Below are 23,422 nucleotides of genomic sequence, written 5' to 3'. Positions count from 1 at the left end.
AGCACAGTACCCTTCACTGAAGAGTTGTTACATTTCCCTCATACAGCAGACATAAAAGTTCTTCAGTGAAAATCCAACTCTTCAGACAATTAGTATCTCATATAATCATAGAGAATTCTTCCCTGAGCCTCCTCCCGAATGTTATCACCTTAAAATATACAAAGGGAATCTCTTTGTATATTATAATTATGAATAAGACTTTTTTTGCTTGTCTGCTGAGCAAAGCAAATAAGCTGATTAATGCATTTTAACTAAGAAAATAGGGACCTTAAGAACTCACCATTATCTGTATAGTTTACAACACTCAGTTCTTCAATTCCATCAGGAGAAATTATAACTGGGTGAAAGATGCCTTTAAATTTCACGTCAGGCCCTGAAGGATTAGGAAAAAAAAAATAAGCAGACTAAGATGAAGGGGGGCTAACTGCCTTTTAAATTTTGAAATTGTGATTAAAACTGATGTCTTTAAATATATAAAAATTACATATTTATCGGTCTGTTCATTGCCAAATCGCACACACACAGAGAACGGACGGGTGGATTTTCACTAAACTTGGGGAACTCTTTGGACTCGTCAGCCTTAAAACTTGGCAGACACGTCCAAGACCACTTGTGGCATACTCAAAATTCTCCTTGGGAAGACCCTAGGAGACTCCTCAAAGAAGTAGGCAGTCAAACTGAGTTTACAATGGACACCATAGAAAGAGCCTGTCACTGCAGTTCAAGAAAACCTATTATGGCCATTGAGACACCACTGAGAGAGGAAACAGCAATTTCAAATACAAGCCCCAGATCAGTCTCTACATGGAAAGACAGGACAGCTGTCACTGGAGCTGCTGCTGCTGATTTGTCACGGAGCAGGCCTCTTGGGTACAGCTCTGTGCACTGCTCCGGTTAGGGCAATAGGAATTCACTTATGTGATGGAAGTTGTAAAAGACTCTTGAGCAGTGCTCAAGGGAAGTCAAGTATAAATGATTTAAAATGTTATTTCAGACTGCTTTTTCTGAGAACATGCATATATGAGGTTTTTTCCTCCCCAAAGCCCTTTTCCTCAGTTTCCTCATAGGAAGTCCCTGGGGATCTACATACCCACAGAGGTGTTCCCCATGACAACTGGGGCCTGGGGATACTTGACTTTGGCTTCTAGAAGTTCCTTCAGAGTCACTGGAGAAATCCATGTCATTCTATCACCACCAAAAATCCTGGTCCTTTGTGGTTGTTTCTCAGCCATTGTCTATTGAAAAAGCAATAAAGATTCAAGATCGTCTGGTGATAATATTTCCACCTGTTTCTGCTCTGTCTTTACAGGAACAGACAAAGGAGATAGAGATCTTTTTAAAAAATAAAATAAAAGTGGGACTTCCCTGGTGGCGCAGTGGATAAGACTTGGCGCTCCCAATGCAGGGGGTCCAGGTTCGATCCCTGGTCAGGGAACTAGATCCCACATGCCACAAGTAAGAGTTCGCATGCCACAACTAAGGAGACCATGTGTGCTGCAACTAAGACCCAGCTCAACCAAATAAATAAACATTAAAAAAAAAAATCAGCATTGGAAAAAAATAAAAAACAAAATAAAATAAAATAAAAGTCACCTAAAAGTAGAGCTTTACTAGGAATCAGAGTACAAGATAAAATGTGACAATATTTTACTCCTTCTGAAGACTATTCCAATACATCTCCCTTTGGTGCTTTTATATCTCAAAAGAATCCATTTCAATGTTTAAAAATACTTTACATGCTTAATTTCGTCAAAACATTTAATGGAACAATAAAACTCAGCAAAACCGGAAATAGAAAACATGTCTAAATCTACAAATGCTGTGATGTCATTTCAGGACATTTTTTAATAGATACTACCTGCTGCTTCTTACATTCAACTGTCCCCTGGTGGTGACTCCACCCTCATTCCCCCATCTCTGCCCTGGTCCCATACTCTTTAGACCTTGGACTGAGAATGGCAGGTGGATATTACCTATTCGCCAATCAGCTTTCGAGAGGATCCATAAGCAAATATCCTTCCTGGCATTTCACCGTGAATTCCTCTAGGATGAGCTCAACTTTGTCTTACTTACCATTAGCTCAGGAGGAAATATCAATTCCTGAGTTGGATCCAATGGCAGAAACTCCTCTTCTGAGAAGAGTTTTAGATTTGTCTTAAAAAGAGAAAGTACCAGAAGTTATTGTCATCAGGCAATTCTCCCTACTTTAAGTCCTTTGTGGAATGAGGTCAGATGAAGATAGACATAGAAGAGACAGACAGACAAAAAACCCCACTGGTCAGCTATGGTACCTGGGCTCTAAGCCAAGGGCTCTAACACAGACCAGGTCACCAGGATCTCAGGGCAGATGCTGGGGCGCCTCCAAAGCCCTCAGCCCCTGCACATGCTCCTCGGAGTCTGGGGGGAGCACAGGAGGCAGCAGCGTGAGACACAACTGAGAACCAGAACATTCCCCTGAATTGCCACCTCTCTTATCACTCCCTGCCCTTCCATTTCCCTAACATCCCCACTAGAAAAAAGACTTGAAGAAGGCTTTTTTTAAACTAAGAGACAATAAGAGATCAATGTGTTCTCCCTCTTATAGGTAGCTGGACGTGACCGAGAGTAACATCAGGAGTGAGGGATGAAGTTGTTAGGTTAGATTTTTGTTTTTTTTTTTGATAGAGATGGAGTGAGAATGGGGGAGGGGACATGCTGACACACCTCAAATTAGTTACCTTACGCAGCCATTTAGTCTTCCTAAAGGTAAGTTGGTCTCTACTCATGTCCTGAGAAAATCTTATAAAAAATTTACATTTCACTGACCTCATGTCCTTCCTCAAACTCTGGTAATCCATTTATTCCTTGATCCAAACAGCAAACCCCATTTTCTTTACTTTGACAGCAGCCAGAAGTCTAGTGGGTGAAAAAAAACAAATAATCAAGAACTTATTGTTGATTCTACTAAATATTTTTTGGCTTTATTGAGATATAATTAACAAATAAAATTGTGTATATTTAAAGTGTACAACATGACTATTTGACATGCGTATACTTTGTTAAATGATCACCACAACCAGGTTAATTAACACATCCATCACCTCACATAGTTACCATTTGTGTGTGTGTGTGTGTGTGTGTGTGTGTGTGGTGAGAACACTTAAGGTCTACTCTCTTCACAAATTTCAAGTACACAACACAGTATTATTACTATAGTCACCAGGCTGTAAAGATCTTATAACAAAGTCTGGCACATGGCAATAAATATTAACAATGGTTGATTTAATATTTACTATTTCATTAACAAGAAATAATTTATTAATTTATTATTAATAATTTATTAATAAAGAAATATTAATAATAAGTATTATTATCACTCTGTTCTTATGATACACTGATTTCATCATTTAAGTTCCAAAGAGCCGTCTTATGTCCCTCATTTCAACATTGTTTGTTCATCTATTCATTCAACAAGCATCGATCGAGTGCCTATTCAGTTGGTGCACACTGACTCAGCCTCTGCATCAAGCAGACTGCCTTCTGGTGAAGAGACGGAAGAGCAAATGGGCAATTACACCACCGTGTGCCCAACGCTGTGATAGGGGTGTGCTCAGAGGGCTGCAGGAGCAGCGGGGCAGGGTACCCAACCCAGACGAGCAGGTCAGTTAAGACCCCTTGGAACAATGACCCACAGCCAATGTCGAAGTGCTCAGGTGCTGCCTGTGTGGCTACCAGGACAAGCTCGATGGACCAGGGTAGGCGCCCTGCTCAAGATCAAGTAACAAAGAGCAATTACGGACCTTGAGATAAGAAGTAGCCCTGCATTAGTGACAATGGGCTATTCTCCTAATCACACCTGCCAACCCGCACCATTTTGTTTCACTGAGGAAAAAATATACTCAAAAATGTGTTCCTTTCTACTCACTTTACAGAAAGTCTTGCATGCATCGATTATGGGCCTGTATCCAGTGCAACGGCACAAGTTACCTGAAGGGGAAAAACCCAACTCTGTTAATCAAGGAACCTCGAGAGAGGCACCGTCTGCCAAATGCATGCTGGAAATAAGGGCCCCATCCAAGAAGGAAGCGCTGTTTGACATTTTGGTCCCCAAATCCACAAAGTCGGATTTTTTTTGTCAGCTACTTGGGATACTTGGTTGATAGTCTTGAGGTAGAGTCTAACAACTCAGCTATTTGTACTTTCTCTCTGTAAACAGTTTTTATATCCTCTGCTTGTGATAGGTGCTCAAAGAACACAATGATTTCAAGCCAAAAACTCTTGGTCTATAGGCACATTCAAGAGCTAAGCTTCACAACCCAAATGCCCATCAACAGATGATTGGGTTAAGAAGATGTGGTATATATACATATAATAGAATGTTACTGAGCCATAAAAAAAGAACAAAATACTGCCATTTGCAGCAATGTGGATGGACCTAGAGAATATTATGCTAAGTGAAATAAGTCGGACAAAGACAAATACTGTATGATATCACTTATATGTGGAATTAAAAAAATAATACAAATATACAAAACAGAGACAGACTCACAGACATAGAAAACAAACTTGTGGTTACCACAGGGGAGAAGGGAGCAGGAGAGGCAAATTAGAAGTACAGGATTAACAGATACAAACTATTATATATAAAATAAACAACAAGGATTTACTGTATAACACAGGGAATTTTACCGATTATCTTGTAATAACCTATAATGGAATATAGTCTGCAAAAATACTGAATTACTATGCTGTACACCTGAAACTAACACAATATTGTAAATCAACTATACTTCAATAAAAAAATTTTATTTTCCATATGCAGTAAAAGACAATGTAAATAAAGCTACATTGTACATCATTTTTTTTTGATATAAAAAAAAGAGCTAAGCTTCAGTTGATAGAAAGATCAAAGGCATTATACAGCAGCAAAGATAATTTTTAAACTTTGGAAGCAATTGGGCACACAATTTATTTACAATAAATCATTAGGCCAGTGTTCCTCCACAGTGGTCCATAGCCCATGTTCTCCTCCAACCCCCAAATCTGGCATCTATTTAAAACAAAAAGCCACTGCAGCCAGCTCTCTGGGGTTGGGTCCCAGGAATCTTCATTCTTTACAAACTCCTATGTAAGTCTTAAGCACCCGAAAATTTGAGAACCCCTTGTCACTTGTTCACCTCACAAACGGCCACGAGATCAAATGCATAATAAGACTTAAGGGAAATAAGGCAGAAGAGAGTTTGTGTCTTATGCACCTCCCCTTTCTACTTCTGTTTAGTCCTATCTTCCCTGGAACACTTTCGCAGAGGAACTGAACACATGAGCTTTAGGCCCATGTAACATAGCAGAGAAATAATGTCCCTGGGAGACAGCAGACAAGTAGAGCCATAGAGAATTCCACCAGAAATAGGATTTGGGAGGCTCTTATTCTTTAGAATTGCTCAGAGTCTTGTTAATGAAGGCCTCCTCCAATGCTCCCCCCTACCTCCCGCTATACACACACACACACACACACACACACACACTGAGCTCCTGAACTTGATAAACTAGCTCTAGATTAAGGCAGTTCTTTAAAATAAGTATCACCAGAAGATGTCAGTCTCTTTGATTTCATGTTGTATTCATCAGAAGCCCTCTGATAACTTCATATTGTCCTGAGAGCACCCACCCAATAGGAGAGAGCAGCATGTGGAGATAACTAGACTCTTTCCAAGGGTAAATGAATAAACTGGCTTTCTAATTATTATTAAAATAAGCAAACAATAAAAAAGGGAGGAGATTCTTACAGATTAAGAGAGACTTGAGAAATATATCAGCCAAGTGCAATGTGTGGATCGTGTTTGAATCCTGATTTGAACAAACTAACTCCTCCACTTATTGGTGGCATAATATTTAGTAAATTACTCTCTTTAAACCTCAGTTTCTCCATCTATGAAATGGGGATAATAATAATGCCTACCTTATAAAGTTATCATAAAGAGTAAATGAGGTAATGTTTATATAGCATTTAATGCAGTGTGTGGCACCTGATAAATGTCTAATATTAGCTATCATTATCAACATCATTTAGAAATTAAAGCACACACACATATAACCTACCACCAAGAGCATCAGTTAACTGACTCAGGGTGGGCTCTGGATGGTTCCTCAGCAGCGTGTAGATGGACATCACCATCCCAGGGGTGCAGAAGCCACACTGTGTGCCATGACACTTGGCAATCCTCTCCTGGAAGCACAGAAAGGTGGAAAGGCAGAATCTTGGGCCTGACCCCAGACCTAATGAATCAGAACCTGCATTCTAACAAGATCCCTGGGCGGTTCACATGCACATTAAAGTTGGAGAAGAAGCCCTGGAAAATCCTTCTCAGCCTTGGTGTCTTCCTTTCTTGGGCTGGGGTGGCCGTGATGACTGGTCCTCAACAGCTTTTGAGCTTCATTGAAGGTTCTCAGCTTTCAAATCACCAGGGGAGCTTTAAAATTTCCAAGGTCCAAGCAGTACCCCGGACCATTTGACTGAGAATCTCTGGGGGTGGGGCACAGACATATATTTTTTAAAGATTCCCAGGTGTTTCAATCTGTAGTCCAGAATGGGAATCACCAAGATAAAGGAAGTCCTTCAAAGAAATAAACTGAATTATATTCAAGTTGAGGGGAAAAAAAAACTTTAAGTATTTCCCAAGTGCCTTTATCTGCCCACTATTGCCCTAACGCTTCAGCACACAGGAATTCGTTTACAAAGTGCCATCATTAATCCAAAAAACAATCAAGAAGGAAACATTGCCTTGATTTCTCTTCCAAATCTCCCCCCAGCCCCTAGCCTGTTCTCTTTGGAGTCTAACTTCAAAGGTGCAGCCCCATTTCGGAAGCCGTCATCTGTCTCCACTGCAGCCAGGAGATGGGCGGCAGGTACTAAATGCAAGGGTGTCTTCATGCCTCTGAACAGCCGAGTCTCACAAGCATATCTAGGCAGAATCTGCTCCTTCTAGGCAAAGAGGTTTCACAGAAAATAAACAGAACCCAAGATTCCTTCAAGCACAGAGAATTTGAACTTTGGCCATTTTCTCTGTTGCCCCTATCTTTTTCCTCTTCCACTCTCTCCTCTTAAGCAGTACTCATTAACTTAGATAAAAACAAGTAGCAACAGCATTTTTCTGGGCAATGTATAAATAATTGAAAGAGTCAGGAGTCTGAGGTGCCCTTTCATTGAGGCAAAGTTCTAACAAGGTGCCTCCTTAGGAGAAAAGCCTCAAAATTCATTAACAACTCCTATTATATATCTTCCAAACAAGCCCTAAACTTAACAAATCTTTTTGGTAGCTGAGATTTTCACTCAGCTTTAAAATCATGTTATTTTCCTCCTTATAGAAAAAAAATATTAAGATTATATCCCCCAATGCACTTGCCTCTCATTTCTTTATAAGTTTGGAAAATGTAAAACGGACAGGTCCCATCTAATTAGAATATAGAAAACAATGCTAGTGATGTCAAGATTTTTTTTTTTTTTAAAAGAGAAAGTTCTCTAGTCTTTCAAAAGTATTTTTCTAAGAAGTCAGTCACATGTCCCAGGTTTCACTCCTGGCCCCCAGCTTGGTGTCATCTGTTGGCTGTGACCAAGCAGCAGGGCTCATTGCTCTACTGTATTAATTTCAAGAACTCATCATGTCATTAATGGTTTTCGAAGCACAGAAACCCTATGAAGAAGAGGTGCATCCTCACCTGAACAGGATGAATCCTGGTCTTGGTGCTTCCTATGCCTTCCACTGTGGTGACGGCAGCACCATACAGAGAACAGATGGGAATCAGACAGGCGTTGGCTGGATAATGTCTTCAGAATGAAAAAGAGAAGCACAAACTACATTGTATCCAGTGGGAAAGGAGCACCTCCAACATGGCAGGTTTTGTATAATGTCCCAGGCTTTGCATATATATTTTGTCCTTAGCTCATGGTCATTTTACTGAATAAGACTCTGAGGGTCAGAGTGAGTTGCTCAGGATCACAGCTGGAGTGTCACATAGGATTCAGATTAGGCCTCCTAATTCTAACTCCAGAACAGTTTCCACTAACTTTGTTTTTTTCTCTTGATTGAGGGGCTGACATTCTCCTCTCCAGTCACATGTGACAATCACCTAGAGCATATTTCATCCTCCAAGCAGACGCTGGGCAAAGGGTTAGTTGGGCAATAAAGTTAATTTGATATTGTGCCTCAGAAGAAGAAATAGGGTGTGGATACAGAATCCTCAATCCCACAAACCTACTGCTAGAAAATGTCTAACTCAAAACGACTCTTAAAATGTTCTCATTTACCAAACAAAATTACAGATGGCCAATAAATACATGAAATGAACGTTCAACCTCAAAAGCAATCAAGAGAGATTCAAATTCAGCAATGAGAAATCACTTTTATCAAAGAAAATGACAAAGATTTTTAAAAATTGTAATATGCATTATTAGCAAAGGTTTGGGAAAATGGAATTCACATACTGCTGAAAAGAATGTAAACTGATAGAGCTCTTCTGAGAGACATTTTGCTGGAAGGCATAAAAACTTAAAGACGCACTCACTCTTTTATCCTCTAATTCCATCTCCATGGATCTATCATAAAGAAATCATCACAAACATAAATATAAACATATGTATACACATGAATGCTCACGCTCCTTATAATAGTGAAAACCAAAAAATAATCTAAGTGATCACTATTTGGGGGTTGGTTTTGATACACCCAAACAATAGAACATATACAGCCATTAAAATTGTATTTATTATTTTGAAAATATATTCATGAGAAGTTCAGCAAAAGATAGAGGTTTCTAAGCTGTATAGGCAGTATGCTTCCTTAAGTATACACACGAAAGACTGGAAGAATGTTTTTCATTTATTAAATAAATGTAAATATTTATTGAGTGCCTACTGTGTGCCAGGTGGAGTATCAGGCGCTAGGATTCATTGGTGAACAAGACAGATAAAATCCCTGCCTTTGTAGAGTATATATTCTAGTTGAGGGAAGATAGACAATACATAGGTACATAGACAATACATACATACACAAACATATGGTGAGAAGTGCTATGAATACCTTAACATAGGTGAAGGGAGTAGGGAGTTGCCGAGGTGAGATGGGGCACTGCCATGGAGAAGGTGATCAGGGAGGGCTGAGAATGTAACATTTTTGCTGGAACCAGAATGATTTGATGCCCAACAATGTATCCCCAATGCCTATCACAGTTCCTGTCACATAGTAGGTGCTCAATGCATATTTACCAAAGGAAGGAAAAAAACAAAGCTACAAAAATTCAACCATATCTGGACTTTTCAGCAAGGTACCTTATCCTCTTGGTAATCGGGTTACATCGTGATATCATCACTGTGCAGGCACCACAGCCTCCCGCTCCACAGCCATATTTAGTTCCTGTGAGTCGGACTGGAAAAAGCACAGTTAAAGATAATGTGTTTTCCATAATTCTCTGTGAAATAGCTCTGACCTTAGGAGACAACACCATCAAAGACTCTTAAATGTACAGTTAAGTTTGATACTTATTTATCAAATAATGTATGTATGTCTTAGCTGTTATTATTTATAATCTTGTAAATTCTTGATTTCCATTTGTGTGTTATATCTAGTCTCCTCCTTTTTAAAACAACTGGACCCCAGGTTGCCAAAAATAAGGCCAAACTTAAAAAAAGGAAGAGTCTACACATATAAGGCCTTGAGGATTTGAAGGTATGAGTACACTGCATATCTGTTCTTATCCTTATCTGGGTCTTTGATGACATACAAAGTAGAATGTCAAATTGTAAATAATTCTTAGAATATTTGTGTCATGTTATACAAGTGTGCCATATTTCTCTGCTTCTCAGTGGCAGAAACTGCTAGTTGTTTCCCAATATCTTTTCTCTGATTCTTTCTTGGTAATAGAAATACTAATTTTTGAGCTACACACACGGTTGCCCAGAATTAAAAAAATACATTTTCACAGCCTCCTCTGATGCTTGGTAGGGTCATTAACAATGTTGGCCAATGGGATGTAAGCACAAAGGCTGTGTTTGATGTCCAGGAGGGAAATGTCCTCAAAGGGAGAGGGGTGCCCCTCCTTCATCCCTTACTTCTTCCTATTTGCTGGAATTCAGATATGATGGCTGGACCTCGGTTAGTCATCTCTGACCATGAGGAGAAAGCTTCATGCTGAGGAGGGTGAAGCAGCAAGACAGAAAGAGCTTGGTTCCTGACAATGTTGTGACAATGCTTTGCTAGCCTGGATCTACCTACCTTTGGGATTCCTTTATGTGAGTATGACAACCATGAGAATGTGCCTCAGAGACTTCCTTCAACATAGAGGGTAACTGACCAAGAGACCCAACTGCTGCACTTTGATATCCATCACCCCACTTTTCATCAAGGCCATGCCTCCCATGGGCTGCTTCCCAGCAATGGCTCAGTGCTATGCAGAGGTATGGGAGTCCTTGTCAACCATTCTCAATGGCTTTGATGAACGTGCCTTAGACTGCACAGCAGTCTGAGACCCTTCAACTCAGCCTTCTCTCCTTCTCTTCCTTACAGGTCTCAGTCTTCTATGGCTGCCTCCCTATTTCACTCAGGCATTTTTCCTAATAAAACCCTTGCATATTTAATCTCATTTTTTGGTGTGTGCTTCCCAGAGAACCCGAAATAACACAATGAGAAAGAAATAAACTTCTATCTTGTTTACTGCTATTGGGATTTTCTGTCACTCACAAGTGAACCAAATCCTAAATATCACATTGGTACCATGGATAACCAGGAAATTAGTATTCATTACTTTTATGTCCAAAAGCCTTGAGGACTTCCCTGGTGGCACAGTGGTTAAGAATCCGCCTGCCAATGCAGGGGACATGAGTTCGATCCCTGGTCTGGGAAGATCCCACATGCCGCGGAGCCACTAAGCCTGTGTGCCACAACTACTGAGCCTGCGTGCTGCAGCTACTGAAGCCCGTGCACCTAGAGCCCGTGCTCCGCAACAAGAGAAGCCACTGCAGCATGAGAAGCCTGTGCACCTCAACAAAGAGTAGTCCCTGCTCGCCACAACTAGAGAAAGCCCGTGCATAGCAATGAAGACCCAATGCAGCCCAAAATAAATAAAATTAATAGAATAATAATAAAAAAAAACTTGAATGAATTTCAGAAGATAGCTATTGATATTTTCTGAGTTGTGTGCTCTTTTGGGAATTTCACTCTCTCTGGGGGAAAAATGTACAAATTCCCATTGTCACACAAGTTTACATATAATGTAGTGGGGTCCACAGACCTCTGGAAGCCCACTGGAGTTCATGCGTAGCAGGATAAGAATCCATTCCTTAGATGACTTTTATTGAGAAAGTTTTTCCAAGGTAACATTTTCAGGTTTAATTTCTCTATTGTTCTCTCACTTTCATTTCAGGAGATTTCTGTGCTCTCTTTTTCTTTTTTTTAATAACATTTATTATTTGTTTATTTATTTATTATTTTATTTTTTATTTTTGGCTGCGTCGGGTCTCAGTTGCAGCATGCGGGACCTTTCATTGCGGTGCACAGGCTCTTCACTGCAGTGCACGGTCTTCTCTCTCTAGTTGTGGCTGCATGCTCAGTAGTTGCGGCTTGCAGGCTTAGTTGCCCCACTGCATGTGGAATCTTAGTTCCCCGACCAGGGATCAAAATGTGACCCCTGCATTGGAAGGTGGATTCTTAACCACTGGACCACCAGGGAAGTTCCTGTGCTCTCTTTTTCTAATGGGCATGATGATTAGTCCTTGAAGGTAGAATATCAATATTGTGACTCTTAATTCTAAAGGATGTTTAATTAAGCCATTTTAGCACCCATTGCTTTAATTCCCATTGTTAGCGTCTCCATTTTATTCAATATATTTAATGCCAAAACAGAGATTAGAAAGAACTTGGTTCTCTCATAAGCACAATTGTTCACTGCCTACAAAACTCAGATCTAGGACTTTCTTAAAGATGAACATAAAACCGTAGTAGGGAATATGACTCAGTGTGGCTCTAAAAAGATATTTGAAATATCACTTGATGAGGATATCAGGGATATACACACATACACACATATACACACTCAAAGCAAAGGATACGCTTCTTCCTCAGATATGGTAACAGCATTGTTTCAGGATCGACATTTTTTTCTATCACCTGTACCAAAAGAAAGAGTTTAACTCACAAGCTGAGAGAACTAGAATATTTACATTGGTGGACTCATGCTAATTTCATGAACATGCACTCTTCTACTCATATTTTAAACTTGATTTAATGTTTACGGAACACCTGTGATATACAAATCACCTCTCTGAAATGTGAAGTCTACATTGTGAGCCCCCGCCACTACTTTGCCACTGTCCTTGGTCCTGAATTATCACTGTTCTCTAAGGCGGTGGTTGTTTCTACTAACAAAACATTAGTGACTCCTGTCCAACTTCTCCTAGAAAGTCTGAAGCAAGTGAGGGTAAAGATAACAGTAGAACTGAATACAGGAGGGGGAGGAAGAGAGAGAGAGAGGTGGGGGAGGTCTCCTGGCCTAGAATAGTCTCTGAGAAATTGATATAGTTTTTTTTTTTTCTTAAAGACTTGTCTGTTCACCATGTTCAAAGAATTACAGTTTCCAGAAAGAGATCACAACCAACTATGGCTCCCAAATCTAAGAGACAAAGGAGAAGATAAAATGATACGAAGACGTGCAAGCAAAGACACACTTAAGAAGTAAGTTTGTGTGGGCAGCCTAGCAGCATGGCAGTTAGAACAGCAGCACCCAATGGATGGCATGACTGAAATGTCACGATTGGTCATGTTTTCCAAAGTGATCGTGTTTTCTCTTTTTTTATTACAAATTTGGATTTCTTTTAGATTCACAAATAGAAGCATGATTTGCTTCACAATTTCAGAACTAGAAATCATCCTTCACCATGTTATACTAATTTTCCCTTCTGGAAAGTAGGTGACGAGGGGACATATGCTTATTCTATAGATGCCTCCTCATCCTCAATTCTAAGTGGCCATAGGCCGGGCAAAGTGAGGCATGTGCCAATTACCAAGGTCAGATCTGTGCCCTAGAGGAATGTGCAATATGGTAAGAGAGAAGTGATTATATGTGTGTGTGTGTGTGTGTGTGTGTGTACACATACTATAATACAAGGAAAACTGTGGGACGTCCCCAGGCATCCCCAACTAAATTGGTCCTCAAATGGAACTCTTTATTTCCCAAACTTACTTCTTCCTTTCTTTTCCCTAACTTGTTTAATAGCCTTACCATCTGCTAGGTCACCTGAGCTTAAAAACCTGCGCTATCTTCGACATTTTCTTTCCTTCAATCCACCACAGACAGCATCACCAAGTCCTGCCATTTACACTTCCAAAATGATTCTCTGAACACCCTTCACTTCTACTGTCACTCCCTGAAATCCACCCTTATTACCTCCAGCCTGAACAATGATAACAGCTGCCTAACAGGTCTCCTGCCCCCATTCCCAGCACCCGCAATGCCACCCTCTATACCACCACTGGAGCAACCTCTCTAAAATCCAAGTCTGATCATGTCCTGTATCTGCCTAAATCCAACACTGGCTCCTGGATGCCAAACTGCTCTTCTGGGAATTCCTGAATCACTCAGGGTGCTTGTTAAAGTGAAACCCCTATCGAATCAGGATTTCTGGGAGAGGGAACCAGAAAATGTGCACCTTTAATGAATACACTGAGTGGGTCTTAGGTGAATTTCTACTCAGGAGCTCCTGGAACACAAGAAGAAATTCAAACTCCTTAGCATAGCCTACAAGGCCTCTCTGAGAAACTTTCCATCATCTGTCATTCAACCCATGCCATCTTGAACTCTGGTCACATGGGAGAACTGGCTGGTCCCAGCAGTGCAGGGACTTTTACCCTTAACTACATTTGCTTATAGGATTCCCTCTGTCCTGAAAGTCCTCCCTCTCTTCTCTACTTGCAGAAGTTTGTATGCCACTCAAAGCCCTGCTCAAATGTTCTCTCCTGTGGGATTTGCTGCCATTTAATATATGCTTCCCACTCTCTGCTCCAAGAAACAGTCCTCCTCTGTCCTCCCATGGTCAACATCTACACATCTTTCACAGAACGTGTTACTCTGCAGCATAATTAGTTGTGTATGTATAAGCCTCTCTTGATCCTGAGAGAAACCACCTTCCATTATCCTTTATGTCAAACACTGAACTAGGCGCTGGGGATATATGATAAGGACATAATAAATGTTAATTAATCTAAATGAATAACTTGATATGTACAATGTGCTATGAGAACACTAAGGAGGGAGGGATGATTTCTCACAGGCTGGGACTTACGAACAGAAGAAATGAAAGAAAAACAGAAGAACCAGTAATGGTGGCAGAAACTACTGATTGTCTGTCTCAGCATGCTTTCTCCCTTTCTTCCTTCCTGCTACCTGTAATAAAGATGACGTGGCTAGAATGCCAGCAACCATTTTAGACCATAAGGCAACACATTAATGGCAACAGGGGAAAAAAAAGAAAAGAAACTTGGGTCTCAGATGACACCAAGAAGCTTCTAGACCAGCTCTGCAATGTCTATCCCCAGATACAGTATCCTTTATGTAAAAGTAAACATGAATTATATCTTTTTTGAACTACTTAGTTTTGAATTTGTGCCATTTGCAGGTGAAACTCATTCTAATTCATACATATGATGATGAATCCTCAGAAGCCCAATTTTAATGGAGAGACAGGATCTGGGTAATAAAGAGCACTTTAGGCTTGAGAGAGATTTGTATTTTCATAAGGAATTAATGGAAGAGCAGGCCTTGCTTGCTTGGGTATTTGTTCCCGGAGATGTCTCAAGAGATCGGACTTTGGCTCAAAGTGCCACTGGCTTGAAATGTGTTTATTTTTCTTGATTTGGTGAACGGCACATTTGGAGGAGGGAAGTGGGGCAGGGATCTGGCATGCACCCTGTCCCGGCAGGTCTTGGAGTGAGACAGGGAGGTCAGGACTCAGATGGTAGCTGGCAGCGGGTGGGGAGGGAGGCAGGGAATGAGGAACAGAGTTATTCTCACTGACTCTGGTTGCGAGAAATGATGCCAGCCCTCAGCTCAGGGTCATTGTATGTTGCAAGGGTGCCATGTGTCCCTCTGTATTTCCACTTGCCCTTCGGGAGATAAGTTCACATTGCACAAGGTTGACAAATCACTTTCCTCTGTGCAGGGCTTGTGACTAGTGCATGAAGGAGGCCTTGCCAGATACAAGACAGAGGCAGAAAGAAGAAAGAGAAAGAGATCAGGAGGAGAGAGAAAGGGGTAAAAGAACAGAAAATAAGGAAAGCTGAGAGGAAGAAGGCAGGAGAAAGAGGTGTGTATTGTGGGACATGGTGAGGAGAGAAAGAGGGAAAGAGGCCCGAGGGGACAACCAATGAGGACACTTGCTCAAGGCCCCAGAGCTGCTGAGTATTAGAGCAGACAGCACAGGACTCAAATCCACACCTAACTATTTCCAAAGCCCACTCCTTCGATCTCTACGCCTCACTGCTTCATAGAACGAGTTGCTACGGTTCCTGAGATGTGTGGAGAGTGGCATCTAGGATCTAATTTATTCCTGGGCTCTTCCTCCTGCCAACTCCATGTTAACTGGGTCACCTGCTTTGGAGGCTGCTGGTGAAGTAAGATTTCAGAAATCTCTCTGCAGCTAGATCTCTGACCAACGTGCATGGCCTTAGCCCCTACCCAACGACACCTCTTGGTGACTTGGGGGGATTCTGCAAAAAACCCAGACTGGAGGCCAATCACATCACCCAGAGTCTCCTAAACTGGCTTCAAAGCTTCCTTTCAAGGGCAGGATTTTAATCCCAGAGGTTATGTTTGACTTCAAGACCCCCTCTCCTGGTGGCTTTCTTCTCTCACTTTTCTCGACAGCCACTCATCCTCTGAACCAGAGACTTTATTCTAATTCTATCCATGTGGCAATCAGGCTTCCTTGCTGGGATTGAAGCACACACCTAACAGAATTTGGAAGGGAGGGGCAGGAAAGGGAAAGGGTGACATAATTTCTTTTAACAGGGTAATTGCAAAAACTAAATCAATATTTCTAGCATGCACTTTCCAAATGATCACAGGACTTTTGGCCCATAGATAAAACAAGCCCACAGATAAGAACCAGCTTACTTATTTTTAAAAATCAACAGAGCACAAACTATTATTAGCCATTATGTTAAAAATTCCACTACAGTTTGTTTGGGAGCAGGGGAGAAGAAGCTAGACTCAAACACCTGTTTCCTCCTTTAACCAAAACCCCTACCATCTCCTCCAAAGCCCCTGGCCACATCTCCAGCCCCACCGGCCTCCTTGCTAACCCCCGAGCGCAAAGAAATCCTCGTGTCTGAGGATCTCTGCACCTCCGCTCCCTCGGTCTGGAGTGCTTTTCCCTCAGATGTCTGTTCCTCACTTCATACTGGCCACCGCTCAAATGTCAGCCTCGCAGAAAGTCTTAAACATCCATCCCGCCTGAAGAACCAGCTCTCGCCCACTCTCCGGCCCCTCACTCTGCTTTAGTTTTTATCCTGGCATTTATCACTGCCTGGCTTGATACATTTCTATTTATTTATATGCTTGTCGCCTGTCTCCCCAGCACAACATGAACTCCGTGCAGAGAGGGACTTGGTCATTTCTGTGCTCTGTCGTGTCCCCTGAGGGCCCTGGAACACTGGCATATAGCAGGCCCTTAAATAAACGGATTAAAAACTCACCATCACTCTTTGTGAAGTAGGCAGTATTATCTCTCTTTAACAGAGGAACTGAGAGGCTAGGTTAGGTTGCCTTCATAAGAATTAGAGCTGGAAATGAATACTTGTTTGTCCAAATATAAAGGCCAGAGCTGTGTCTACTATACCATTCAGTTATGCAAAAGAAAAAGAAAAATGACATCACGTGATCACTTCATCCCACTCCCATGTGCCATCCTCGCCCTTATCATGGTTCACGCTCACAGCAGTCCTGCGAGGGGGTCCTAACAGCCCCCAACACAGTTCAGGAAAAACAAGTTCCTCTTATCCAGGGTGGAATCCAGGCAGCAGGAACAGAGGAAGATTTTATAGGGCCTAGAACTTGCACAGTTTGGGGGAGGGAATCCTCTTTAAGAAAAATAATACAAAATCCAAATTCGAGATTAGGCTCAGGGCTTTAGAAGAGGCCTCACAAGTGAGAGGCCCTGATGCTTGACCTTCCTTAGCTTTCTGGTGAGTCCCTGTGTCAGTCAGGGGAAGTAGGGCTATCCCGGCCCAGAAGCAGGGATCACAGGGGGTTTCTGAAGGCGCTGGCGCGTGGAAAGGCCGCTATCACGGCCCTTGCTCCCTTGTCTGCTCTTAAGGAAGCCCTTTAACACTCCTGCCTCGGTTTCCCCCTTGCAAAGTGGCGGCAATATGCTGGGACAACATGAAGAGTGAGCCACCTATGGTCACGTCCGTGGGAGTGTTTTAAAGGATTCCCCGGGCGCTTTGCTGCCTCCAAACATCGGACAGTCGCTGGAACTGCCCCAGAGGATCTGCAGAGCCAGCCCGGCTGCTGAGAGGACAGCTGCCGCGCCAGCAGTGGACCCACTAAGGACCTTCGACTCCCCAGAGGAGCGTGTCGGCTCAGCGCTGCCAGGAACTAGCTGTGACTTTGGAAACGATGGGAGTGAGAGGTCTCAATGAATTCATCTCTGTGGTGCTGTCCTGACTCCAAACCGCTCTCTGCTCATCCAAACACACCCAAGAGCTGAGGCCTAACGAAAGACGTTCCCGTTCGGGGGTGGGTTTGACGGAGGGAGGATTTGGGAGTGCTGACTCTGCCGAATAAGGACAGTCATTTCTCTTCCTGTTTATGGGGTGGGGTGCGGTTGATACTCAGCCTGTGCGTCTTGGAAGGAGAGGAGAAAGGAACATGAGGTAGGCGGGACCCAAAGATCCAGGCAGTCCCTGAAGACGCATCCTTTCCCTGCCCCGACGCGCAGGCAAACCCGCGTGCAGCCCAGGGCCCGGCGCGTGAGCAGCGCTCCAGCACCGGGGAGGCCCGGCGGGACCGGCCGGGCAGCCCCGGGGCGCGCTCACCTTGCGGCCGTTCACGTAGAAGAGCAGCTCGGCCGTCCCGTCCATGGTGGCGGCCCGCGGTCCGAGAATCCCGAGGAGGAGTCGCCGGCACCTGGGACCCGGCGACGCAGACCGGGCTGCAGGGGCCTAAAGTCCAACCACCCCCGAGGGATAAAGTCCCACTTCAGATCCAAAGTTCCGTGAGCGCCCGGCCAGGAAAGCTCTCCCCCGGATATCAGGACGTCACCGCCGCGCTCCCTCCGGCCTGAGACCATTGGCTGAGACCCTCGTTCCCTCGCCTGCGGCGGTGGGCGTCTGCGCCCCACTCCCCCGCCTCTTAGTAGGTAGGGCGGGTCCTGTGACTCTCTTCGGTCGTCTTATATTAGTACATATTTTAATGGCGTTCCAGCTAGATTTGAAGTCCGGGAACAGTACGGTTTTTTTGTACTTTTCCTGCCACCACACCTGCCTCATCCTGTACTTTTAATAGTTGATAAACAATCACATGCATTACAGCTTTGCAGGAAAGGAACTTAATGGATGGTTTTACAACTTTACCTCACAGTTTTACAAACAATTATTCCAGTTTTTTATATCAAGAGCTACCTTGATATAAACTATTTTTTAAAGTTTTATCGTTATTCAGTTTATCCAGTAAATCACTATAAAGTTTATCTGATGAGTGCCAATAGTGATGTAAAACATCTCGAAAAACTTTTTAAAAATAAAACTTGGAAAATACTGAAAAGCATAAAAAGAAAAGTCACCTGTGTCCACAACTTAGAACTTACCACTGTTAACTTTCTGGGTCTATTTTTACATTTTTGAAATCTGCACTATAACACCTTTTAAAAGCTCAAATGGACTCACACTCTTTTCCAGACTTCTCTTAACATACCTAGAACATTTGCCACCTCATTTATGTAAACGTATACATGTTATTGTGAAAATTTCTAAAATTGGTACATAAAAGAGTACAACTAGCATCCCCACACACCTGACTCACTGAGGTTTAAAAATTCGCAACATTTTGCCACACTCCCATGTCTTTTCTGGAGTATTTTAAAGCCAATGTCAAGCACATTATTTTACCCCTAAATACTTCAGTATACATTAAAATTTTTTTTCTTACAAAGGAAAATGCCATTATCAAATATAACAAAATGAGTATTTTAATGTCTTCAAATTTCCCAGTGTCTTAAAAAAATGTCTTTTTACATTTGATGTACGTCCTTGTTGTCTCTTCAGTCTTTTAAAATCTAGAATAGTCTCCTCATCCACTCCTCCTTTTTAAAGCTATCAACACGTTGAAGAAGAAACCTAGGTCAGTTGTCCTATAGAATGAACCACAGTTTGAATATGACTGGTTGCTTCTCCCTGGTGTTCTTTGTTCCTCCATGCTACTGACTTCTTGTACCCTGCTTAGGGATCTAAAGCCTTGATTTAATTCAGGTTCAATTTTTTTTTAACCATCTTGGGTTTTACAATTGTATCTCTTTTCGCTTATGCCAGAAATCTTGGTTCTAAAACTTCAACATAATTGCTTTATCTTGTCCTTAGACCTATTTCAAAACAACCACATCAATATTATGGCAGCAATAAGGTTAGTGAATAAAAGTTTAAGATTTCTTTACAGTTCTTTTATTCTTCGAGTATACCCTAATAAAGATACACATTTAAAATTCTTTTTCTAAAGTCAGTTATCTCTGTGTTTGTCACCATCTTGATAGTTTTCATTTTCACTTGTTTTTCAAGTTAGCTGCTCCCTATTGTTACTTAGGTTGTTCCTTTTTTGTTGTTATTACAAACCATACCATAGTGAAATTTTTGTATTCTTTTCAAGAGAATTTTTGGTATAGTTTCCTAAAAGTGGGATTGCTGGGTCAAATGATTTTATACGCATATGTATTGAGTAATTTTGCCAGATATTGTCAAAACCTTTTCTATAAAGGTTGTATCATTTTGCATTCCCTCCAGCAATGAACAGGAACCTCCCGGGGGGGAAAAACGGAAGAGGCTGGGATTATTAGAACTTGGAAACTTAAGGGGAGACCTCTGAGGGGAGGGCACTGCTCAGCTGCTGTTCATACCTCAGGAGGTAGGAAAAGGGCTTCCGGGGGTCAGTCGGCACTCAGATTTCAAATGATGGCGTGTGGCGAGGAGGGTGCTGCTCCCTCAGGAGCCTGGAGGCGGCTCCCTGACGAGCTAGGCCTGAGGCCCGTGAGGGGGTGCAGCCCAAGCAGTGTGGGCTCTAGGAGCGCTAAACCAGCTGGTGGCTGGGACCACGTGTCATCCCACTCCCGCCCCCCGCGTGAAGCACCAACGCTGAGGTGATGCTGAGGGGAAGCGCAGGCCAACAGGAAGGAGCAAGTCCCTCTTCCCTCTCTCTGACTTTCCATCTCCTTCTATCGTCCCCTATTGACAGAAGCTTAAAAGTCAGCTAGCAAAGAAGAAACGTGATCTGCAGAGTTCTGGCATCACACAGCAAAGTATAGAGAGATGGGCTTAGAGTTGAGACAAGAGCTGGCACACATTAAAAAGTGGGGTTGGGGCTTCCCTGGTGGCGCAGTGGTTGAGAGTCTGCCTGCCAATGCAGGGGACACGGGTTCGAGCCCTGGTCTGGGAAGATCCCACATGCCGCTGAGCAACTGGGCCCGTGAGCCACAATTACTGAGCCTGCGCGTCTGGAGCCTGTGCTCCGCAACAGGAGAGGCCGCGATGGTGAGAGGTCCGCGCACCGCGATGAAGAGTGGCCCCCGCTTGCCACAACTAGAGAAAGCCCTGGCACAGAAACGAGGACCCAACACAGCCATAAATAAATAAATAAATAAATAAATAAATACAATATTTAAAAAAAAAAAAAAGTGGGGTTTATGCCACAGAGAGCGAGAATTTGTTTCAGGATCAACAAATTAATGAATATAGTTCACTATGTGAATATATCTAAGGAGGATAATCATATATCTTTTTTGTGCTGATTCATATTAAGCTATTGTGTTTTGACTTCACATCCACACTTCTCTACTCCACTTCAAGGCTAGGCCTTGGCAAACCACGTTTCTCCTTTGCCAGGTTCCCTTCCAGTCTCTGGCGACAGGTGACAGAGGGGAACTGGAAGGATGGAGGAGAGAGACATTTGCTCTCTGTTCCTGTCAGCGTCACCACAGAGTGGTTCACGCGGCGGGAACAACTGACTTCAGCGGCCACAGCTGGCTCCAGTTCGCAGCTTTTCCACATTATGGGACCAGCCTTGTGTAGCCCTTCGGGGAAACAGCACCAACCAGTTGCACACCCTCCCCCTAGAGTCCTCTAAGCCTTTAAAGTCTTCCTTAAAGTCTTCCTCTAAGCCTTTAAGTTTCAATACTTCCATCCTTTTCTCTGTGCTCCCTCAGCCCCAGAGATGGTGGGTGCTTCCCATAGTTACTTCCTCTATGATACTCCCTTAGTCCCTTTTGCCTTTTCAGTTCCTGTTCAATTCTCTAGAATATGGTTAACAATTTATATCTGCGGTTTTTATCTCTTGGCTGGACCCTAACTAATACAGTCTCCATCAGCGCCAAAATCACTTGACAAAATTCAACATTCATTCATAATTTTTTAAAAAAGCACTCAGTAAAATAATAATCAATAGATAATAGTTTAATGTGATTATAAACATACATAACCAGCTCAAACCACAGCATCTTACTTAATGGGATAAAACCAGAGGCATTCCCATGAAAATCAGGAACAAGACAAGGATACCCACTATTGTCACTGCTATTTAACATTTAATATAAGGTAGCAGCCATGCAATTAGACAAGAGAAAGCAACAAGAGGCATTAAGAATTGGGGAGAAAAAGGGAGTAAAGATAGCCTGGTTTTCAGGAGATAGATCTGGAAAATACTGCAAACAATAACAGGGTTTATTTCCCATTTATATTACCAGGAAAAAAGAGAATGCCTAGGCATCAAGAAATGTGGAAAACCTCCATGAGGGAAACTTTGAACTCCCACAAAGTCTCTATAATTTAAAGAGGATGGTAGTGGGGCATAAAAAGAAACACAGACAAGTAAAGGGAACAGAAACTTGAGAAGTAAATTTAAGTGTACATGGAAATACAACATTAAAACGGTGGCACTTCAAATCAGTAGTGGAAAACACGGACTTTTTAATTAATAGGGGAATCATTTGGAAGAAGGTCAAAACTGCATTCGTATCTCACACCATGAAACAAAATACACATGAATCAGAAATTTAAATGTAAAAACAAAATGAAACCATGGGTAAATGTCTTTATAATATGGGAATAGGAAATTTGTTTCTTGCTGTGACCAAATTCCGCCAACAATAAAAGAAAAGGTTTATAAGTGTGATACGTACAATGAAAAATAATTTGCATGGGAACGGAAAAAAAGAAAAGACAAACCTCATGGAAAGGAGAAAAAAATAGAACTAAACAATAGGAAACATAGTACTAGAGAATGACTCTAGGAGGTCCGAAGCCTTAAAGTAATAGGAGTACAGGAAAGGAACAGACTGTCAGGATGCCAAGCTCTTAACCACTGTGTAAACTGTTCCTTTAATAAAGCCTCTAGCCTCCATTCAGCCAACACCGTTGATAATGAGTAAGTGCTGTGGGACTCTGTAGTCCTACAGCAGTTTCTCAAAGTTTGGTCCTAGGACAATCTGCCCCAGAATTATCTGCGGTGCTTGTTAAAAATGCAGATTTCTGGGCCCACCCTTTTCGTTGTCGGATATTGTCTAAGAAAACTTTTCCATATAGGCAGAATAGAATTTGACTAGTCATCTGAATACAGTAAGCTATGTTCATTAATCTCAGATAGGAATAGGATTTACTACTTAAAGTTATAAAAACCAAATTCAAAAGAGCCTGAGAGGTTAACCCCTCAGACAAGTCATCAGATTACATATAATGGAAGTAATACAGAAGCTGCAATTGAACAAGTAATTTTGAAAGTTGAAGAACGAAGGGTGAAAGACAACTGGCCAGGGCAGAAGGTGACTTTTAAAATCTTACAGGTGTTCACATTTACTGAATGGTTTTAAAAACAAAACAAAACAGGATAGCTTGGTGTACAACAAGATAACCAATGCAAAAGTATTTATAATACATTTTATTTGGTTAAAAGGCTAATAGCTATTGTTCAGTTAAAGGTTGTTTGGTTGAAAGGAGCTTAAATGAGCAGGAAGATGTTATAGGATGACCAAAATAATTTTAAAAACTTAGTACTACAAAATAGCTATTTTATGCATATTATCTATACATAAGAATAAACACTCCATGAAAAGGCAGAAAATGAAAAAGAAAAAAAAACCCAAAACTTTTTGTCATGCGTTTCATCTTCTTGATCTTAGTTATATCCTTGTTTTGACTTGTTA

The 23,422-nt window shown here is 41.9% G+C and overlaps 1 protein-coding gene across 4 annotated transcripts in view; it reads right to left on the bottom strand.

Moving 5' to 3' along the window:
- Nucleotides 1-18,238, bottom strand: part of LOC133088300 (aldehyde oxidase) — a 71,503-nt gene extending 53,265 nt beyond the window's left edge. Inside the window, exons 1-10 of one of the 4 annotated variants that reach the window (XM_061186174.1) lie at nucleotides 18,060-18,238; nucleotides 12,080-12,137; nucleotides 9,305-9,401; nucleotides 7,696-7,804; nucleotides 6,079-6,205; nucleotides 3,905-3,966; nucleotides 2,806-2,895; nucleotides 2,074-2,154; nucleotides 1,091-1,235; nucleotides 281-373 (exon numbers count right to left, since the gene is read on the bottom strand). In XM_061186174.1, coding sequence (XP_061042157.1) covers nucleotides 281-373; nucleotides 1,091-1,235; nucleotides 2,074-2,154; nucleotides 2,806-2,895; nucleotides 3,905-3,966; nucleotides 6,079-6,205; nucleotides 7,696-7,804; nucleotides 9,305-9,401; nucleotides 12,080-12,137; nucleotides 18,060-18,104 — 907 coding nt within the window. In that variant the 5' untranslated portion in view covers nucleotides 18,105-18,238. Of the gene's footprint in view, nucleotides 1-280; nucleotides 374-1,090; nucleotides 1,236-2,073; nucleotides 2,155-2,805; nucleotides 2,896-3,904; nucleotides 3,967-6,078; nucleotides 6,206-7,695; nucleotides 7,805-9,304; nucleotides 9,402-12,079; nucleotides 12,138-18,059 lie in introns of those variants that run through there. The other 3 variants (XM_061186182.1, XM_061186188.1, XM_061186196.1) reach the window with 3 other exon arrangements.
- Between the last annotated feature and the right edge of the window lie 5,184 nt (nucleotides 18,239-23,422).

The sequence above is a fragment of the Eubalaena glacialis genome, chromosome 1 (assembly GCF_028564815.1).
Source record: "Eubalaena glacialis isolate mEubGla1 chromosome 1, mEubGla1.1.hap2.+ XY, whole genome shotgun sequence".
Lineage (NCBI taxonomy): Eukaryota > Metazoa > Chordata > Mammalia > Artiodactyla > Balaenidae > Eubalaena > Eubalaena glacialis.
The sequence above is the reverse complement of the archived record's forward strand: the minus strand, read 5'-3'. Positions and strand labels throughout refer to the sequence as shown.